The 17595-nt window shown below is 60.6% G+C and overlaps 1 protein-coding gene across 2 annotated transcripts in view; it reads left to right on the forward strand.

Moving 5' to 3' along the window:
• Positions 1–13358, forward strand: part of PEPD (peptidase D) — a 112504-nt gene extending 99146 nt beyond the window's left edge. For both annotated transcript variants that reach the window (XM_039231950.1, XM_039231948.1), the window contains exons 12-15: positions 1393–1541; positions 9303–9487; positions 12299–12490; positions 12880–13358. In XM_039231950.1, the coding sequence (XP_039087881.1) occupies positions 1393–1541; positions 9303–9487; positions 12299–12490; positions 12880–13017 (664 nt within the window). In that variant the 3' untranslated portion in view covers positions 13018–13358. The remainder of the gene's footprint in view (positions 1–1392; positions 1542–9302; positions 9488–12298; positions 12491–12879) is intronic.
• Positions 13359–17595: the final 4237 nt, after the last annotated feature.

The raw sequence follows: 17595 nt of genomic DNA on the forward strand, positions 1-17595 counted from the left end.
CCAGGGACCCCCTGCTCTGTCGTTTGGGGTGGGGGCCCCAAAGGCAGGTGCACAGGCAGCCCCTGGGACTTTGGTGGATGGCAGTGTTCACCTCGAGGATTTGGGTGTGGGGGAGAGGCCCTGGCGGAAGGCACGGCCCTGCCCCCACTCAGGTGCGCCAGGCCCTGTGCAGCTACAGACAGACCCGCAGGAGAAGCTGAGGACAGAGCCCTGGCCCTCAGCTACTCCCGCCTCTGTGGCCACCTGGCACCCAAGACGCAGCAGAATCCTGGGCCTGGGGCTAGACCAGTGTCCCACAATTACTTTGGCAGCCATCAGTGTCATGGCTTGGCTGATGAAGCGGCTGGGGGTGCTGACGCGCCCGCCCCCCCCCCGCCCCCGGTGTGCCTGCCGCAAGCAGCCTGCTGAGGTGCTCAGGTGGGATGGGATGTGGAGGGGTGCTCCGTCTGTGCTCCCTCACTGCTCTCATCTGGGAGCCCTTCACGTGCCCTGTTGCATCCCACCATGGGGGGTGCAGGGCAGGGTTCCTTCCTGCCCTTGCCCAGTGAGGACCCTGAGGCCCTGGGCAGGCAGCAAGGGTGGTGGAGTGGCCCATCCCACCCCCTCCTAGCCCTGCGACACTGCGCTCTATCACAGGGGAGCCACACTGGGCCCTGTCACGGGGGCTAAAGGGCAGGCTCCGCCGGGCTGTCCCCCAGGCTCCAGTGCAATCCTGCCTGCTGGCTCACACACCCGGGCCCAGGGCCTCTGCAGCCTTCTGACTCTCCATCTCTGCCTGTGCCCCTGGTCCCTGCCCTGCCACTGCGGATGCCAGGGTGCCCTGCTGCATGTGAGGACTGTCCTCTGCCAGGTCCTCCCTGCCTTTCCCTCAGGCCTCGGCAGAGCCCATCTGTGCCATCCCAGCAGGGTCCTCTGGTGGGGGGACCTTCGTGCTGGGACAGAGCCACTGGCTGGGTTTTCGCTCAGACACGGGGGCCCAGGAGAGCTGGGTGGTGTTCCTTACCCCACTTGTCTGTTGGATGGGGGCATCCATCCCCGTGTTCCCTGCCCAGCTCCCGTGAGCAGTGCATGGAGGCCAGGTGGTGAGTCAGGGCCTGGGGACATGTCTGCCCCTCCCTCATTCTCCAAGTGAGTCCCCACAGCTGGGCATCCAGAGGCCTTGGAGGGCAGGGGTATGTGTGTGGGATCGGCCCCACCGCCTCCAGGCTTCCCTGCCCTGGGGTCCGAGGTCTCCCCGGACGGCACTGTGAGAATGCACCGGGGTGGGAGGTGACCCGGCCAGATGGCTCAGGCCCAGCAGGCTGCCCTTGAGCCCCGTGGTGGGGGGTGGGAGGGAGGGGTGGGTTGGAGGGGAGAGGACACCCCCTACCTCACACCCTCCTCTTCCTGCAGCCTGTTCGACATGGGTGGGGAGTATTACTGCTTCTCTTCCGACATCACCTGCTCCTTCCCTGCCAATGGCAAGTTCACCGCAGACCAGAAGGCCATCTACGAGGCGGTGCTGCGGAGCTGCCGCGCTGTCATGAGCGCCATGAAGCCAGGTGAGGGCACTGGGGGCTGGGGGCTGGGTCCTGCGTCCGTCCCGCTTCACACGCTCAGCCAGCTAAGACTCCAGGAGCAGTCCTAGGAGAGGGGGCCGGCCACCAAGGAGAGACAGAGCTGGGAATTGGGGAGCTCAGCCCAAGGTCAACCCAAGCCCCACCTGATACTCTGCACCAGCGAGAGCCCCTGCTCACAGTGGCCACTGGGATGTCGCATACTCACGGTCCTATCCTGGAGCAGGGTCCGCGCCACAGAGGGCTTGATCAGCAAATGCCAACACTGACATTTGGTTGATGTTGGGCCGCCCTTCTCTTCAGAACGCGGCTGGCTCTGGTGTGGGCCGGTGTCTTGCCTGTGTCCGGGGAATGGTGAGTGGCTGCCGCAGAACCCTCTGGGGACCCTCGAAGGCTGGACTCTAAGCTCATTCTGAGATCAGAGGGACCATGGCAGTCAGATTGGCATCCCTCCATGGAGCCTTTATTCAGGAAGATAAAAGATCCCCAAACTGTAAAAGCCCCAGGATGTGGCCTCTTGAGGCTGATGGCTCGTGTTGGCTAAACAGCCCCGGGGCCCCACGGCCAGTTGTTGGGATGAGTTACAGCCTCGGTCACCAGGCCAAGAGCTGCTTTTGAGGGTTCCTAGGCGACTTGTCACTTGCAGAGGCAAAGTGAGCGGGCCTTTCGGATGGCCCTCGTCCAGCCACAGAGGCCCCACCAGAGGTTAGGGAACCACAGAGGGCCACTGGCGGACCCCAGCCCCGCCCCCTCACTCATCCAGCAAGAACGGAGCTTGGTGGGCCCAAGACGGGGAGCTCAGCTGGAAAGGAAGGCTTAAAAGTTCAGCCCCTGCCGGGCGACAAGGTGACAGAACCTGCGTGGTTCGGCGGCTGCAGAAGGAGGCAGCGTCTCCTGCGAATGTTTGAAAAAGCCTAGGTCACGGGGCGCCGGGTGGCTCAGTCGGTTGAATGTCCAACTCTTGATCTTGGCTGAGGTCTTCATCTCAGGGTCGTGAGTTCGAGCCCCACCCATGCTGGGCATGAAACCTACTTAAAAAATAATGTTTTAAAAAGCCCTAGTCGCCGCTGAGTATTGACACGGGGACCTCCAGGTGGTGGTTGAGTTGTCAGAAAAGTCAGGATGGAGTGGCCGATGGCCCCCTGTGTAAAAGAAGGGCATGTAGAAGGGCCTGCAAATCCACGGAAGAGGCCTAGGAGGGGCGCGGGAAGCTGGACAGCAGGAGAAGAGCCACTAGGGGGTGTTTCTGACCTTGAACCCACAGACTGCATCCCCTGTTACCAGTGAGGTCCAGTCTGGAGAAGCAGTCACCGGTAACCCTGAGGGGCACAGTCCTTCCCTCTCTCCTTACACCACAATGAGAAGGGTTTGTTCAGATTTGAACAACACTGGCCGCGGGCTGTGGCGTGCTCCCTGGCATCTGCGAGCCCGGCTGCCTGCAGCCCCCGGGGCATACCTCCAGGCCTGGGCCAGGGGCTCCCTCCCCATTCTCTCCACGCTGCGCCACCCCGCCGCTGCCCCCAGCGGGGCCGTCCCCTGGAAAGCCGAGCAAACCGTGTCGGCTTTTCCTTAAGTGGACTCTTCACCTGCGCACAAGTGGTTGTGAATGTGGATGTTCCGCAGATCCGGACCACGGGCTGGAAGGGGCCGGTGCTCCCACCTTCGGTGTTGGAGCCAAGCTCTGCTCCGTGAGCCCCATGCACCCACGCCCCGTGTGGCACCCCTCAAGAAGGGGGTAGGGGTGGGCTGCAGCACAGAGATGGAGAGTTGGCCACCACAGCTCACACTGGAGACAGGCCGGCAGGGTGAAGCCACCGCTTGCCACGCCGAGTGGTTGGGGGGGGAGGGAGGGGGAGGGCTGGAGGGCTGGCAGGCAGAGCTTTGAAAGGATTGTCTCTGTTCAGCTCAGGCTCCAGGCTGTAAGCCCCTGGCAGTGTTTGGTTAGCCTCCGCAGATTGCTGAGATGAGGGTGATGGCCAAGGCCGCCCCCCCCACCCTGTGGGGAAGTGGGGGGAGTCCACTCGCACCTGGGTAGCACTTCCCAGCTGGCATCCTGGCCAACGGTCAGCTGACAAAGCAGTCCTCATTCTGCCCAGAAAGTGGTCAGGCCGCAGGCGAGTCCCAAGGGCCCCGAGTTGCCCTCTGTACCCTGGACGTCCCTCTGAGGGCAGGCAGAAGGCTGGGCTCAGCTGGGCTGGTCTCCACAGACTGTGTGTGGGGTGGTCCTCCCGCGGGGCCCAGTGAGGCCCGGGCTGGGTCTGTGCTGGGCCTGCGGGTTCCCTTGTGTGCGGGGTGGGAACAGATCCCCGCCGTCGCCTCCACCTCTCCTCCCACCGGCACTGGGGATTGCGACATACCCACAGTCCCGCTGTCCGCTCCCGCGCCAGACGGGCCAGGCTGCGCCCACAAAGCTGCTCACCTGGGGCCACGTCCTCTCCGGAGCCTGTGGCCGGGTCAGCCCGCGTCCTGTCCTAGCGGAAGTGCCCCGGCTTGTGGGCTTGGCTGCTGGGCCAAGACACATACCCGCTGAGACCGCACAGCTGCGTCCTTCCCGGGAAGAGTAAATAAAGACCCCAGGCTCGCAGTAAGCTGCACAGAGAAGCCCGAAATGACCAGAGGACACAGAACCCAGGCTCAGGGGTGCGGGGCCTCCCTCCCCGTCACGCAGGCAGCCAGGGGAGGATGGCTGAGCTCATTCGGAGGGGCCGCACCTGGCAAGGTGCCCCCCACGCCAGCCCTACGGCGGGGGCCTGGCCGCCATGGCTGGGTGGAATTGAAGCTTTCCCAGGCTTCTGTGTCGGGGCAGGCGCCCACCCCGTGCACACCACCCTGTCCCCGTGGGTACCGGGGAGTATGACAGTGGGACCCCTCAGCCCCTGTGAGGGAGGCCCAGGGCGAACCCAAGGAGCACCCCGAAGACTGCTGTCCGTTGTGCCTACTCCGTCCCTCGTCCTCCGGCCACCACAGAGCACGGAGGTCACCTCTTGCAGCCTCACCTCCCACTTTCAGCACTCCATCCCCCTCCATCCCCCTCTGTGCTCACCTGCCCACCCTGGCCTCCCCCACTTAGGCTGCAGCCCCTCCCCCCTCCCCCCCCCTGGAGCCCGCACCGCCACAGGACCCGCATAGGCAGGACAGACTGCTCGCTTGGCTCTGGGCCCCGCTGCCCGCCGCTGTGAAAGCAGCAGGTCTGTGTGAACAACCCCCTCATCGCTGCACCCATGCAGTTGTGTGTAGCTCCCCCACTCCTGGCCCGGCTGGTGTCCGGGCTCCGGCCACCTGGGTTGGGGGGGGGCGGTGTAGCCAGCACAGAGTCAGAAGTGGACTGCCCCCAGATCGGCCGAGACGGCAGTAGAGGACGTTTTCGCAGCCACCAGGTGACCCGGCAGCAGAAGGGCACCCAGAGCTGTGCTGGCCCGCGTGGCCTGACACGTGCCTGCTGTGGCCTGTGGTTGGGGTGCCTTTGCCAGTGCTGCCCCCCTGCCGGGGGGGGGAGGTCAGGAGCAGGAGCGGCTGGGGCTCCCCTCAGGCCTCTCCTTCGAGATGGCTCCGAGCAGAAGAGTGGGGGGAAAGTGTGCCTCCTGGTCTGCGGGTGCCCTCCGTGGCAAGAGCCCGACAGAGGAAGCTCTGAGGGCCCGAGAGGCCCCCCTGCTGGCTGGAGGATGGTGGACAAGTTCCCACCCTCCCTGGCCTCATTTACTCCCTCAGGCTCTTGGCCAAGGTTGGGGGGGGAGCGGGGAGGGGGAGCATGCAGAGACTTCTAGAGGCAACCACGGCTCCACTCAGCATCGAGGCGCCTGCAGCCCCAGGGTGCACGCTGCCCCCTGCCCTTCCGCAGGGCGAATGGGTCCCCGGAGGTTGGCAGCAGCCGGGTCTGCGGTGGGGCGGGCCCTCAGCCCTCAGCCCTCCGCCAGTTTGGCCCACCAGGCGCTCCCTGCAGCCCACAGGGCCTGCCCCGGGACCAGGCCCTGCGCCTTCCTCGCGGCACCCCCAAGGCCTGGCGCACACGTGCTCTCCTGAGGGCCATTGTCTTTGGCTGAAGTGAGCTCTTTGTCTGGAAGTAGCTGTGAGGATTCAGCTCTTGGGGCCCTCCTGGCTGAGCTCAGGCCGCCGCGGGGCTGCCGCACTCTGGGCAGGCCTCAGGCCGTGAGGGGGGAACCTACCTGGACCCTGGCCCCCTCAGGGGGCCAGGTGGGCACAGATCAGCCCTCAGGCCTGGACACCAGGGCTCTCTGGTCTCTCTGAGCCAAGAGGCGGACGATGGGCGCAGACCTAGATGCCCCCTGGCACCCCGGGGTCTGAATGCACAGAGGAGCGGGCTGAGGGGGCACACCTGGGTCCTGGGCCCATGCGGCCACAGCACTGGCTGCAAGAGAGAGACGTGAGGGGCACCGGGGCTCCTGCTCAGGCCCCACAGTTGCCAGGCATGGAGCGGGACACAGGCCCCTCCTCCTGGGGCTCAGAGTCTTTGACCAGGCCACAGCTGGCCAGTGTATGGCCCGCTGGTGGGAAGAGCTCTGACAGCACAGGAAGGGACAGTCAGGGAGGGCTTCCTGGAGAAGGCCTTAACACCAAGGCCCACAGGAGAGAGTGTGGGAAAGTGAGGACCTTGGAGAGGTGGTCCCAGCTGAGGGGCCAGCAGGGGGAAGACACAGGGAAGTGCCAGCACCGGGGCCATGGGCCCAGGGGCAGGTGGGCAGTGAGGCTGGAGAAAGCCAGGCTGAGGAACTTGGGGGTGTGTCCTCAGGGCAGGGGCCATTCATGTTCTAAAGAGAGTGCCCGTCATCTCAACCTCATGGGAGATATGGAAAATGAGGCCTTGCAAGGCTTGGGGAAGAAACGGGCAGGAGTCCAGGAGAGGTCAGGGTCTAGGTTCCGGAGATGTTTTAGGGAAGGTGGGACAAAGCTTTGGTGCCTGCTGGAGGCGGGAGGGCGGGCAGGGCCGCTGACGCCCAGTCTGTAGTGTGGTCCCCAGCGTGGCATTCCCAGCCTGCATGGGCTTAGGGGACCGCCGAGCCTCGAGCTGGCCACATGGGCCCTGAGGTGCCTGCGGGCCGCTGAGGCTGTGGGGGAGCCCGGGGTCCCCGGGCTTGCATCCGCTCCCCTGGCCCAGCCCAAGGACGGCAACCTTCACACACTTCAGGGCCCCCCATCCTGGCGGAGGGTGTCGTAACCACCATCCGGGCCAGACGCTGGGGCCAAGTTGCTGGAGGTTGGATCACTGTCACAACCCTAACCACACACAGGCAGCAGCCCCACTGCCAGCCACGAGAGCGTGTGCAGGGCCGGCCCCGAGGACACAGGCGAGGAGGACTGGAGGCGCCATGGGGACCGCCTGGGCCCTCGCGTCCGGCCCCAGGAGGACAGGAGAGGAGCCGGGCTGCCGGCCGAGCATGATTTATACCTGACTCCCTTCTGCCGAGGCCGCAGCCCACTTGGAAGCCCGCCAGGCTTGACGTCAGGCCGCTTCCTGGGGCTTCCCTTCGGCCGCTGCCGGAAAAGGGCCCTTTCCAAGAGAACCTGAGCTGCTCTGGAGGCGGGTGTCAGCCACCGCGCAGGATGCCATTCCTCAGCCCCGGGGCCAGGCAGGCCAGGAGGCCTTGCAGAGCTGCCTGTGGGCACTTTCGGGGCCAGATCCTCAACTTGGGGAAGAGTGTGCTGTGCTTTTGCCCCTGAACCAGCAAGCTCTCTGGTCCCAAGGAGCGAGCAGGCAGACCCATCCAGGGGACAGGGTGCTGGGCAGGCAATAACCAGGACTGTGGAAGCAGTGCTGGGGGAGGTCCCTCCAGGGCAGGGCCCGTGTATGTCAAGACACGAGCAGCGAGTCTGACTCCCAGCGACCTGTGTGTGGCTGTAACAGGTGGCCTGGCCTGGGGAGGGCGAGGTGGGTGCGTCAGCCTCAGGGGAGCAGGGACATGAGGCAGGGGCAGGCTTGGCCGGTACCCAGGAGCGAGTGAATATCCAGCATTGAAGTAGGGTCTGGCTAGGCCATAGCGATAGGTGAACATTGGCCAATGACAGTTTCGGGGGTTAGTGACCCGGTTGCCCTGTAGATGCCAGAGTCTCTGTGGCCAGCCTGCTAGGGCCAGCATCGCAGCTGTTTGAAGAAAGGAGGCATCCGAGGCTCACGGAGGGGGGTGAGCGGCTGAGCGGCTAAGCTGGGATCCAGGACCCAGCCCTCCATTTCAGGGTGCCCTGACTCTGCCTTCAGGGCTTCGAACCGGGCTCTCCCTGCTGCTGGGGGTAAAGCCAGACGCTGGGACGCCGCCACTGCCTTGGCGCCCTGTGGGCCGAGGCAGGTCAGGCCTCAGGAGCTGGGCTTCCCTCCTGGGCCTCCCTGTGCCTTGGACCCCGGGCCGGCCCCGCCTGTGAACTGGCCAGGGTGCAGCCTTCGCGGCCCCCCACCCTCTTCAGAGCCCAGTGCACGGTTCCCGGGGTGGCCGGTCAGTGCTGTGTCTCCAGCCAGCCTAAGACCCCGACTGTGGGGCCTCCGTCCCTGGTGGAGGACTGGTGCCCAGAGAGGGCCTGAAGGGTGATGCCCTCTGTCCCAGAGTGCCCCCCGCCCCCCCACCGATTGAGCCCTTGGGCTGCCCTCGGCCAGCCTGGAGCCCAGACCTGCATCTGTGCAGGTTCCCAGGGGTGCGGGAGGTCAGGGTGCCCCCTGCAGCTGCTGTCATCTGTGCTGGTGGATGTGGAGGGGAGGCCATCGTGGGGGTGCCTGTTGGGAGCCGGGGTCGCTCCCCACAGTGATGAGGCCACAAGGGTTGGCACTGGCCGCCTCTCTGGCTGGAGCACTGCTCAGGGGTGCACGCCCCCACCCCGCCTGCCTGGCCCCACGTGTCCCGGCCCACGGCCTCCACCAGCATATGGCCTGTCCCAGACTCAGCCCTGTGGGGTGGGGCAGGGCGCTTCGCCAGCCTCAGTACTGGTGTGGTACTTAGGTGGGGTGCTCGGTGTCCTGGAGGGAGGCTAGAGCGGGACCCCGCCAGCCCAGCGGGCAGGGCCGGTATACCCCCCCGCGGTGGCCAAGGCTGTTTGAGGGTGGCTGCCTGAGAGCCCCGGGCAGAGCCCCTGAGCTTGCTTGCCCCGAAACTCAGTGCCTGGGGACACGCGCTCCATGGTGACCTTTGCCCCAGAAACATGGGGCAAAGAAGGGCTGGAGTAGCAGTCTGGGGCCTGGCTGCGGGGGCTGCCGTGGGGACGCTCCGCCCCGGCCCTCGGTAGGCTGAGCCACAGGCCCCTGCCAGCCAGCCCAGGAGGCCGTGCCGGCTGCACCTTCACCCTGAAACCTTTGCTCTCCACAGCGGCTCTGGGAGTGATTCAGCCCCACTTCGGGGTGTGCACGCCTGCCGTCACCCCACAGCCTGAGGCCCTGAGCTTCGGTCCAGGGCTCACTGAGGCAACCCGGGTCGGTCGGGGACAGGCTTTTCTCTTCCTGATGCTCAGGGACCTTCCTGGGCTCCCTGGCCCCGGGAGCACGTGCTGGCTGAGGGCAGACATGACACGGGCTGGGGTGTAGACCTAAGCTGGACGCCTGGCCACGTGACAGGAGCCTACCCCCGAGGGCACAGCAGACAGAGAGGCAGGGTCTTGGGGTCCCAAATGGCAACATCCTTGCCACCCAGTGCCAGCCCTCCTGCCTCAGCCAGTGCAGAGGCTCCATGGGTCCTTCAGACTCTCCCTCGGGGGGGCCCCGGCCGGACCGCCAGTGTCCACAGCTCATCGCAGCCTCCTTTGGAGCCACAGGTGTCTGGTGGCCTGACATGCATCGCCTGGCCGACCGCATCCACCTGGAAGAGCTGGCCCGCATCGGTGTCCTGAACGGGAGCGTCGACGCCATGGTCCAGGCCCACGTGGGAGCCGTGTTCATGCCCCACGGGCTTGGCCACTTCCTGGGCATTGAAGTGCACGACGTGGGAGGCTACCCTGAGGTCAGTGTGGCACGTCAGCCAGGGGCCTGCCCGCAGAGGGTCGGGGCTCTGGGAGACAACAGGGTGTAGTGGGACAGGCTGGAGGAGGAAGAATGGGGGCCCCCCTGCCCATCCTCCACCCATTGGTGCGTCCTGGCTCAGGCTGCTGCGGCGCTGTTTCCTGGAGCACACGTCCCCTGGTGGCTGCCACCTCAGGCCCTAGTGCCGGATGGGCGTGCTCTGCCTGGTGAGCCCCAGGCTGTGCGCTGGGGGGGGGCGGGGGAAGGGGGCGGCTCCCCCGAAGGGTGGGAGATGGTCAGTGTCCAGCACGCGGGGTCCCCACAGAGGACACTGTGGCTGTGTGTCCCCTGTGTCTGGCGGGGATGGTGGGGCACCACGGCTGGCCCTGGCCCAACGCCCCATAAGCCCAGGCCCCGCCCCGGGCCAGCTTGCCCCGTGGCCGCCTCGTCTGCAGGCACTTGAGGCACCCTTGGCACGGGAGGGAGACCTCTGTGGGCATTTCCAGACAGGGCTTTCCCCTCCCCCTCCTACCCACCGATTTTTGAAAGGACCACCCAGAGGGTGCTCACAGCCAGCCTTGGGGAGGCCCTGCCCGGCAGGTGGCTGCGGTCTTTCCGGGCCCCGGGTGGGTGGGGGTGAGCCCGGCCCTGCTGCCTGGCCCGGTGCCCAAGGTGCAGGGGGCTGATTATGCAATCGGTGCACACCCTGGGGCCCACCAGCCAGTTAGCCAAGACTAGGCTTGGCCTGTTGGCTGCAGGGTATTTTGAAAGCACTAAGAACGATTTTTGGGGGGAAAAAATTGCTCAAGAGAAGCATTATTATTCAATTATTTTTTCCTCAAGTGTAAACAGTTAAATTTGGAGAAACAAAATCAGTTTTAATTTCCTAATTTCTATCCATCACATTGTGTACAGGGAGCCAAGAGCGGGGCCTTCCAGACATTGTTAACTGAGGTTCGTTATTCATTAGTCGCCAGGGCTCTTTTTTTCCACCAGAGAAAATTGGCAGCAAACTGCTTTTATCTTTTCCAGTAAGCAGCCCTTTGTGCTCACAGAGTCTATTCTTTTGACAGATAAACATTGTAGAAAAAATATGGCTTTTCCTATAAAAGTCATTTGTTTTATTTCAGGCCTACAGACACATCTGGGTCCCCTCTGCTCAGAGCCCAGCCAGAGCGGAGGCCCAGGCCAGCCCTCTGCCCCAGCGGAAGCTGGTGTGGCCATGGCACGGGCAGGCGCCCCCCTCTCCCCACAAGGCTCTGGTCCCTGGGCTGGAGGGGCAGGGGCTCGGCCTCTCCCCTTCGTGGGGCGCGCTTTACCCCGTCCAGCCCCCATGCTTCTCCCAGCCCTGCTCAGGTTGGCATTCTTGGGGGGAGACTCGAGAGCCAACGCTCTGAAGGGGTAAAGGTCTGGGGGCTAGGGTGGGCGCAGTCTCCTGCCCCCAGGATCCCTTCTTCTCCCCTCACCCGCAGTCTGGGTGGTGGTCCTGGAATTTCCCGGACGCCTGAGCTGACGGCCCCTCCCCTGGGCACACCCACGGAGCAGCTCAGTGCGGGCACACAGTGACCAAGGGAGGATGGGGAGACGTGACCTGGCCAGGTTTCTGCCTTTGCCGAGGCCCTGGCTTTGCCGACCTTGGAGTGGAGGGAAGGGGACAGGCACTCAGGGGGCAGCACAAAGGTGAGGGACAGGGAGGGGGTGCCCAGGGGCAGCCACAGACATCAGATGGCAGAAGGCCCTGCCCCGCCCCGCCCCGCAAGCACCTCTCACCTGAGCACAGGGACCATCATTCCAGACTGGGCCCTTCCGCGTCCCCAGCCCATCCCAGCCAAAAGTGTCATGGGACTCGGTACCACCCCAGATGGGCCTCTGTACCCAAAGCATGACCCATCAGGTCACAGTGCCTTGGTGTCCCCTCATCACCTCCGCCCCAGCCCCGCTCACGCCACGGAACCTGCACACACATCTCTGTCCCCACCCTCATGGAATCCCGGTCGCAGCCTTCCCTGCTGTGCCCAGCTGTGCCCAGCTGTGGAGGCCGAGCCAGCCTGCTTCTGGTTACCTTACGTGAACCGCTAATTGAAGTCTGATGTTCTTGGCCCCTAGACAGTCAGAAATGACAGCTCCGTGTCCAGCAGCTGGGCTTCCCGGGAGGAGCCGCGGGCAGGGCAGGCCAGGCCAGCAGCTCGGCCCGAGAGCTTGCCTGCTGCCCACTTGCTCCCTGGCCGAGGGCCAGAGGGGTGCCTCAGGGGCCTGGGGACGGGTGCTGGCCACGCCTGCGAGCATCAGGAGGCCCGGGCCAGGTGTGGGTTTGCGGGGAGAGGGTGCCTCTGCCCTAGGGATGCCCACGTGTCCCCCTGCGCGTGCATCTGAGCACATGCACGACGGCCGGCCCGTCCTCCTGACGGCACCTGTTCCCCCCCTCCTCCTGAAAGGCCATACGGGAGACCCTGGACTGGCCTGGAGGAGCAGCGCGCAGCACTTCTGGGGCCGGTTTCCAAGGGAGCTGCCTGGAAGGAAAAAAGGTGGTGCGGGAAGCCTCGCAGCCCCCTGGAGAGCAATTTTGGCCTCATAAGTTTTGCTTCACGCAGGGGTGTGCACGCAGGTTGTCCACGGGGCTCCTGCAGGCACTTCTGGGGGTAGCGAGGAGCGGCGTCTGCGGAGGGTAGAGGGTCTCAGCAAAGCGCCCAGGGCACAGCACAGCCAGAGGCAGCGCGGCCAGAGCCCCTGCAGGTCACAGAGCAGCTCCAGAGAGAGCAGACCATGGGGGGGCAGACCTGCTCAGGCCGTCGCGGCCTTCCTCCCGGCACAGGGCATGGAGCGCATCGATGAGCCCGGCCTGCGGAGCCTGCGCACTGCCCGGCACCTGGCGCCCGGCATGGTGCTCACCGTGGAGCCGGGCATCTACTTCATCGACCACCTCCTGGACGAGGCCCTGGCCGACCCGGCCCGCGCCTGCTTCTTCAACCGCGAGGTCCTGCAGCGTTTCCGCGGATTTGGTGGGGTGAGTGCCCACAGGCCCTGGGTCTCTGCTTCCAGAACATCCGCCCCCCCCCCCCCCCCCCCCCCCCCCCCCCCAATGCATGCTGCTACGTGCCACCTTCTCATCTGCACACAGGAGCCCTAGTGGGAGGAGGGACGCTCTTCACCTCCTCACTTGACAAGGACCTGGCCTGTCCTTTCTCCTGGTCTGTCACAGACAGAATGGGCAGATAGCAGGAGCAGATGGCCCCATGGGAGGAGCCTTCCTGTCCACAGCCTCCCACGGAGGCCTGGAGGCCAGCCCCTTCCATCACAGGCAGGACAGACGGCTCCTTAGAAGGGGCCCCTCCCACCCTCTAATCTGGTGCACGAGGCCAGGCTCAGAAATGAGTGTCTGCCTTTCCGACCCAGGTCCGCATCGAGGAGGACGTCGTGGTGACTGACAGCGGCATGGAACTGCTGACCTGCGTGCCCCGCACGGTGGAGGAGATCGAAGCGTGCATGGCAGGCCGCGACAAGGCCTTTACTCCCTTCTCTGGCCCCAAGTAGAGCCAGCTCGGGGCACCCAGTGGGACCAGGGACCCGTCTTCACAACAGGGGAGACGGGTGCTCAGAAATCACGTGGCCACGGCCGTGTTCGATCATGCTGTTTCCTCGGGGGAAGATCTTTCTTCATCTTCTGCGAGATCACGCCTCAGTCTATTACTCTGCTTGAATGACAGTGGCTTTTAAAACACTAATGGAAAATAGTTCTGTTCTTTAATAGCAACTAAAATCTGTCTTGCTGTCATCTGTATTCCTCTGCTCAGGGAAGATCCATTTCCAGTGTTTTTTTTTCTCAAAAATCAATATGCAGAATGGAATTTGCAATAAAAAGTTTCCAAAACTGGTCCTGTGTGCACAGTTCCCTCTGTCCTTTCTCCCTTTATGGATGAGCTTTGCAAGCCCGACCTAGAACATGGACGCTGACGGCGCAGAGGTGCTTAGCCCGTAGCTGGAACCGGCCTTCCCCCGTGCCCTTGCACATGAAAGGGTGAACTTGTAGAGGAAGAAGCCTTTTTGTATGGCTACTGTTGTCAAAGCTAGGTTTCTGAAGGGGGCAGAATTTAGGTAGCACTTAAGGCACAGTTATTTAAAACTTGAGACTTGCAGACATCCCTGCCTTGATTTCCTTTCACCCAGGACGTGCCAGCTAAGCAGGCATCTGCCCAGAGACACTGCCAGCAGGGGCGGCTCCGTGGCAGAGGCGAGCGTTCTCATGGCCTCTGTCTCGGCAGACACTGTGTCTTCCCCGAGCGTACACCCACGGACCAAGTTCCACTCTGGCAGCGAGACCACAGGGCCAGCTGGGCCGGGTCCCTGCGAGGGCACAATGCCTGTCCTTACCCTCCGCTAGCCCAGCTCCGTGGTCCCACAGAGCCACTGGGGCCGGGGGTCTGTACCAAACCGGTCCAGGTTTGTCTCCTCACAGGGCTCTCATCTGGGAGCTCCCAAGCCAAGGTGAAGGGCACTTGAGAAGACAGGTCACCAGAGATGAAACCACCACAGGGTGGAAAACGCTGTAGCTCCAGCTAGATGTTTTGAAAAGTCACCAAGGCGTTTAGAACAAACGGATTTCTTGATGTGACAGGCACACAAAAGCGCTCATAAAGTGACCAAGTTAAAATGAAACCATTTTTCCTGTCTGCTTCTCAGATTTTTTTTTTTTTAAAGTTTATCTTGAGAGCGCATGTGCGAGCTGAGGAGGCACACAGAGAGACGGAGGGCCCCACACTGGCCGTGCAGAGCCCAGCGTGGGGCTCAAACTCACCAATAGTGAGATCGTGACCTGAGCCCAAACCAAGAGTCAGAGCTTAGCCGACTGAGCCACCCAGGCACCGTGCTTCTCAGATTTGGAACAGTCATTTTTTCAGGTTTTCTGCTGGTGCACAGACAGTCGGTACCTAAGTTCGTGGTGACACTGAGCAGTTTGAGTAATGACGGTCTTGGGTATCAGGAGTGTGAGTTCACCAAACAGGTCTCTAGCCCAGCTGTGCCTGAGACACAGGCTTTGAATCCCCCACCGCCACGACAGAATCAGGCGCGGTTAGGTTAAAACTCTAAAGGGACAGCTTAGCTGGTGTTCATTAAAAAACACAGTTGAGTGTATCATATACCTTTCTCCTTCCGTTCCTTGGGACACCTCCTGCCCAAACTGCCCGTTTCCCATGATTATCAAGCAAGAGGGTAAAAAAAAAAAAGAAAAATCTCAGTAACTAAATGTTCTTTGTCCAAGAGGGACACTGGGAGCATAGGTCTGGCTGGGTTTGCCTAGGTCAGGAAGGCAAAGGACATTCTCTGCTGGTGCAGGGCTGGGGAGTGGGGGGCTGCCACAGCTACCCACTCTACCCCATGTTCCAGAGGGAGCACCCAACTCAAGTCTCCAGACCTCTGCAGAAATCCATACAGCTTCAGAAATACATTAGAGACCCTTCCAGGAAGCTGAACGGCACTGAGCATGCCTTTATGAAACCCTGGGTCTGGGTATTCGTTCAATAAATAATTGAACATCCACTATGTGCCCGCATAGTATAAAAACAGGATCCCTGCTCTCCGAGCCTATAGTTTCCTGAGGGGCTTCTCCTTGAACAAACAAGCACAAATATATTATCTTTTTTTTTTTTTTCTTTAAGTTTGTTTATTTTGAGAGAGAGCAGGGGAGGCACAGAGAGGGAGAAAGAATCCCAAGCAGGCTACAAATGCATGATCTTACACACTGAAAAGTGCCACGAAGGGAAGTAGATAATAGGACTGACCTGTTTAGAAACCCAGGGGGGCTGAGATGGGAAGGATTCAAAGTGAAAAGCAAGACAAAGAGGAGGCATCCAGACATGAGCTGTTCTAAGGAATAAGAGCTTAGAAAAGCCCTGCAGCCGAAGCACAGAAACGAGGGATAGAGGATGGAGGGAAATTAAGTCAACAAGACCAGATGGAGCCACATCACAAGGAGACTGGGTCTCCCTGGGTGCAGTGGGGAATGAGAGAAAGTTCTGGAGAGCATGCAGTGGTCCAAGGAGACCAAGTTCAGAGAAGAGAGGACGATGGCTCTGCATGCGGTGGGGGAGGAGGACAGACAGGTTCAAGAGGCATATTTAGGAGGCACGACTGAAAAGTGGGAGTGTGGGAAGGCCCTTGGCTCGGACAGCTGCTTCAAAGGCTGTGGCCAGAGCCAGGTACCTGAGCTACAACAAAGCAAAACCCCCTTTGCTTCTGAGCTCGGTTCTGCACCCCCAGCCCCTCAGGGCACCCCTGCATAACTCCCGAGCCTAGAGCTCTTTGAGTGGGTGCTGCAGTGAAAGAACATTCAGAATCAGTGTCTGAACACAAGTAAAATGCATACAGATGCTACATTCCGACAAGGCACTGAGAGAGCAGGCCCAAAGGTGCTGTCATTAAAGAGCCGGCACCTTCATAATCACCTCTATATAAAATTCCTCAAGACAGCCCACCTTACCCATAGAAATAATGACCGCACTCCAATCTTCATTAAGATGCAGTGAGTGGAAACCTATTTCCCAAGACCTGAAAACAGCTGAAGGCTCACACAAGCATCTAAATGACATCTTCCCGTGAAACACTCAAGTCAGCATGGATTCAATATTTATTCATTTTTACAGGCACTCTGGCATCGTGTAAGTGAAGATGATGGACATGCTGTAAATTGTACTGTCAGGGGAAAGGCCTGCCTTTGACACTCCCATCCACCTCAAAGGCTGAAGGACGAATCTGCTACCCTGTGTGCGTGGGAAGCACACGCGGACACCAGGCGTCTGCGCAGGAAGGCCAGCCCCCGCCTCCCCCATTCCAGCACTACCCAGAGAGGCGCTCTGTATTCATAGAAAAGGATGTTCCTGGCCATTCAGGGACATCTAGGTTTGGCCCAAAGCATCCCCGCTCGTCCCCCACACTGACCTTCGCCCCTGCCCTGGGCCAGAAGCAGGAGAGACCACAGCACATCTGCCTGCTGTTCGGAGCCATCTGATACCTGGACTACTTCCCTGGTATGGAGCATAAAGAAACCCACAATGAAATGCAGTCATTATTCCAAAGTTTGTTTTTATTTCAAATTCACTGGAAGAAATAAAATTATATTTAAAAAAATAGAGTAATCTCACAAACTGAGGAAAGCCAGAACAAAAGAACAAGTTAAGGGCTTTTTCCTGAGAGGCAGATCTAACAGCTATAGAATGGACTTTCTCCTCCCTAGCTTTTGTCCAACAAAAAATTGCTTCCTATTTCTAAGGCATCAAAAAGCACTCTGAGTGCTAACTGGGTGGTTCAGGTACAAAGTTTCAAGCCCTCTAATGAGGATTAAGAAACATCAAAAGCTGATTTCTTTTAATACCAAATATTAAATTGCACATACTACCTTTTTTTAAACATAAATTTCAGAATTTCACACTCGTGACTCAAAGTTCAAAAATCTGATCATATGCTGTTAACGTCTTACTACTTCTTAGTAAGAATCCTAAGTATCTAAGCTCACATCCCAGTAACTGAAAGGGGCCAGACAGCAGAAGGGCTCCAATCTCTGCACCTGCAGCCGACGCCGGCCGGAGAGCGCCCATCTTGGGAGACTCGGATGTAGCTAGAACGTCATATGAGAGCCTAATTCCTAAACTGCTGGACCTGCCCGCAAAGGCAGACCAAATCCTAACGGTTCATATGTAACCTACAGAACAAAGTTACACAAGTCATTTTACAATTCCCAAAGCTCTAAACTTAGCCATTCCCCACACTTGGTTTCCCTCACTTTTATACTGAGAAATCTATCAAACTCAAAACTTTCATTCCCAAACACTCCAATAAGACAGTCAAGACAATGGTTAACATTTTTGTTCTACGCATAAAGGACTGTTTGTGCTAAAGTTCTTGTTTGCATAGGTAACAGGAAAGCTTAAATCAACTTTTCCAAAAGTTTAAATCTTATGTTCTGATTTATCAAGCGCACGCCCCAGTGATTTCCCGAAAGCTTCTTTTTCCAAGATAGTAGGTCAATTCCTATAATTGGTAACCATAAATTCCAGAGGGACATCAACTTCTGAAACACATGTTTTAGTAAACAAGAGATTTAATGTAACATCTTTC

This window comes from Hyaena hyaena, unplaced genomic scaffold (assembly GCF_003009895.1).
Source record: "Hyaena hyaena isolate Hyena2069 unplaced genomic scaffold, ASM300989v1 scaffold_61, whole genome shotgun sequence".
Lineage (NCBI taxonomy): Eukaryota > Metazoa > Chordata > Mammalia > Carnivora > Hyaenidae > Hyaena > Hyaena hyaena.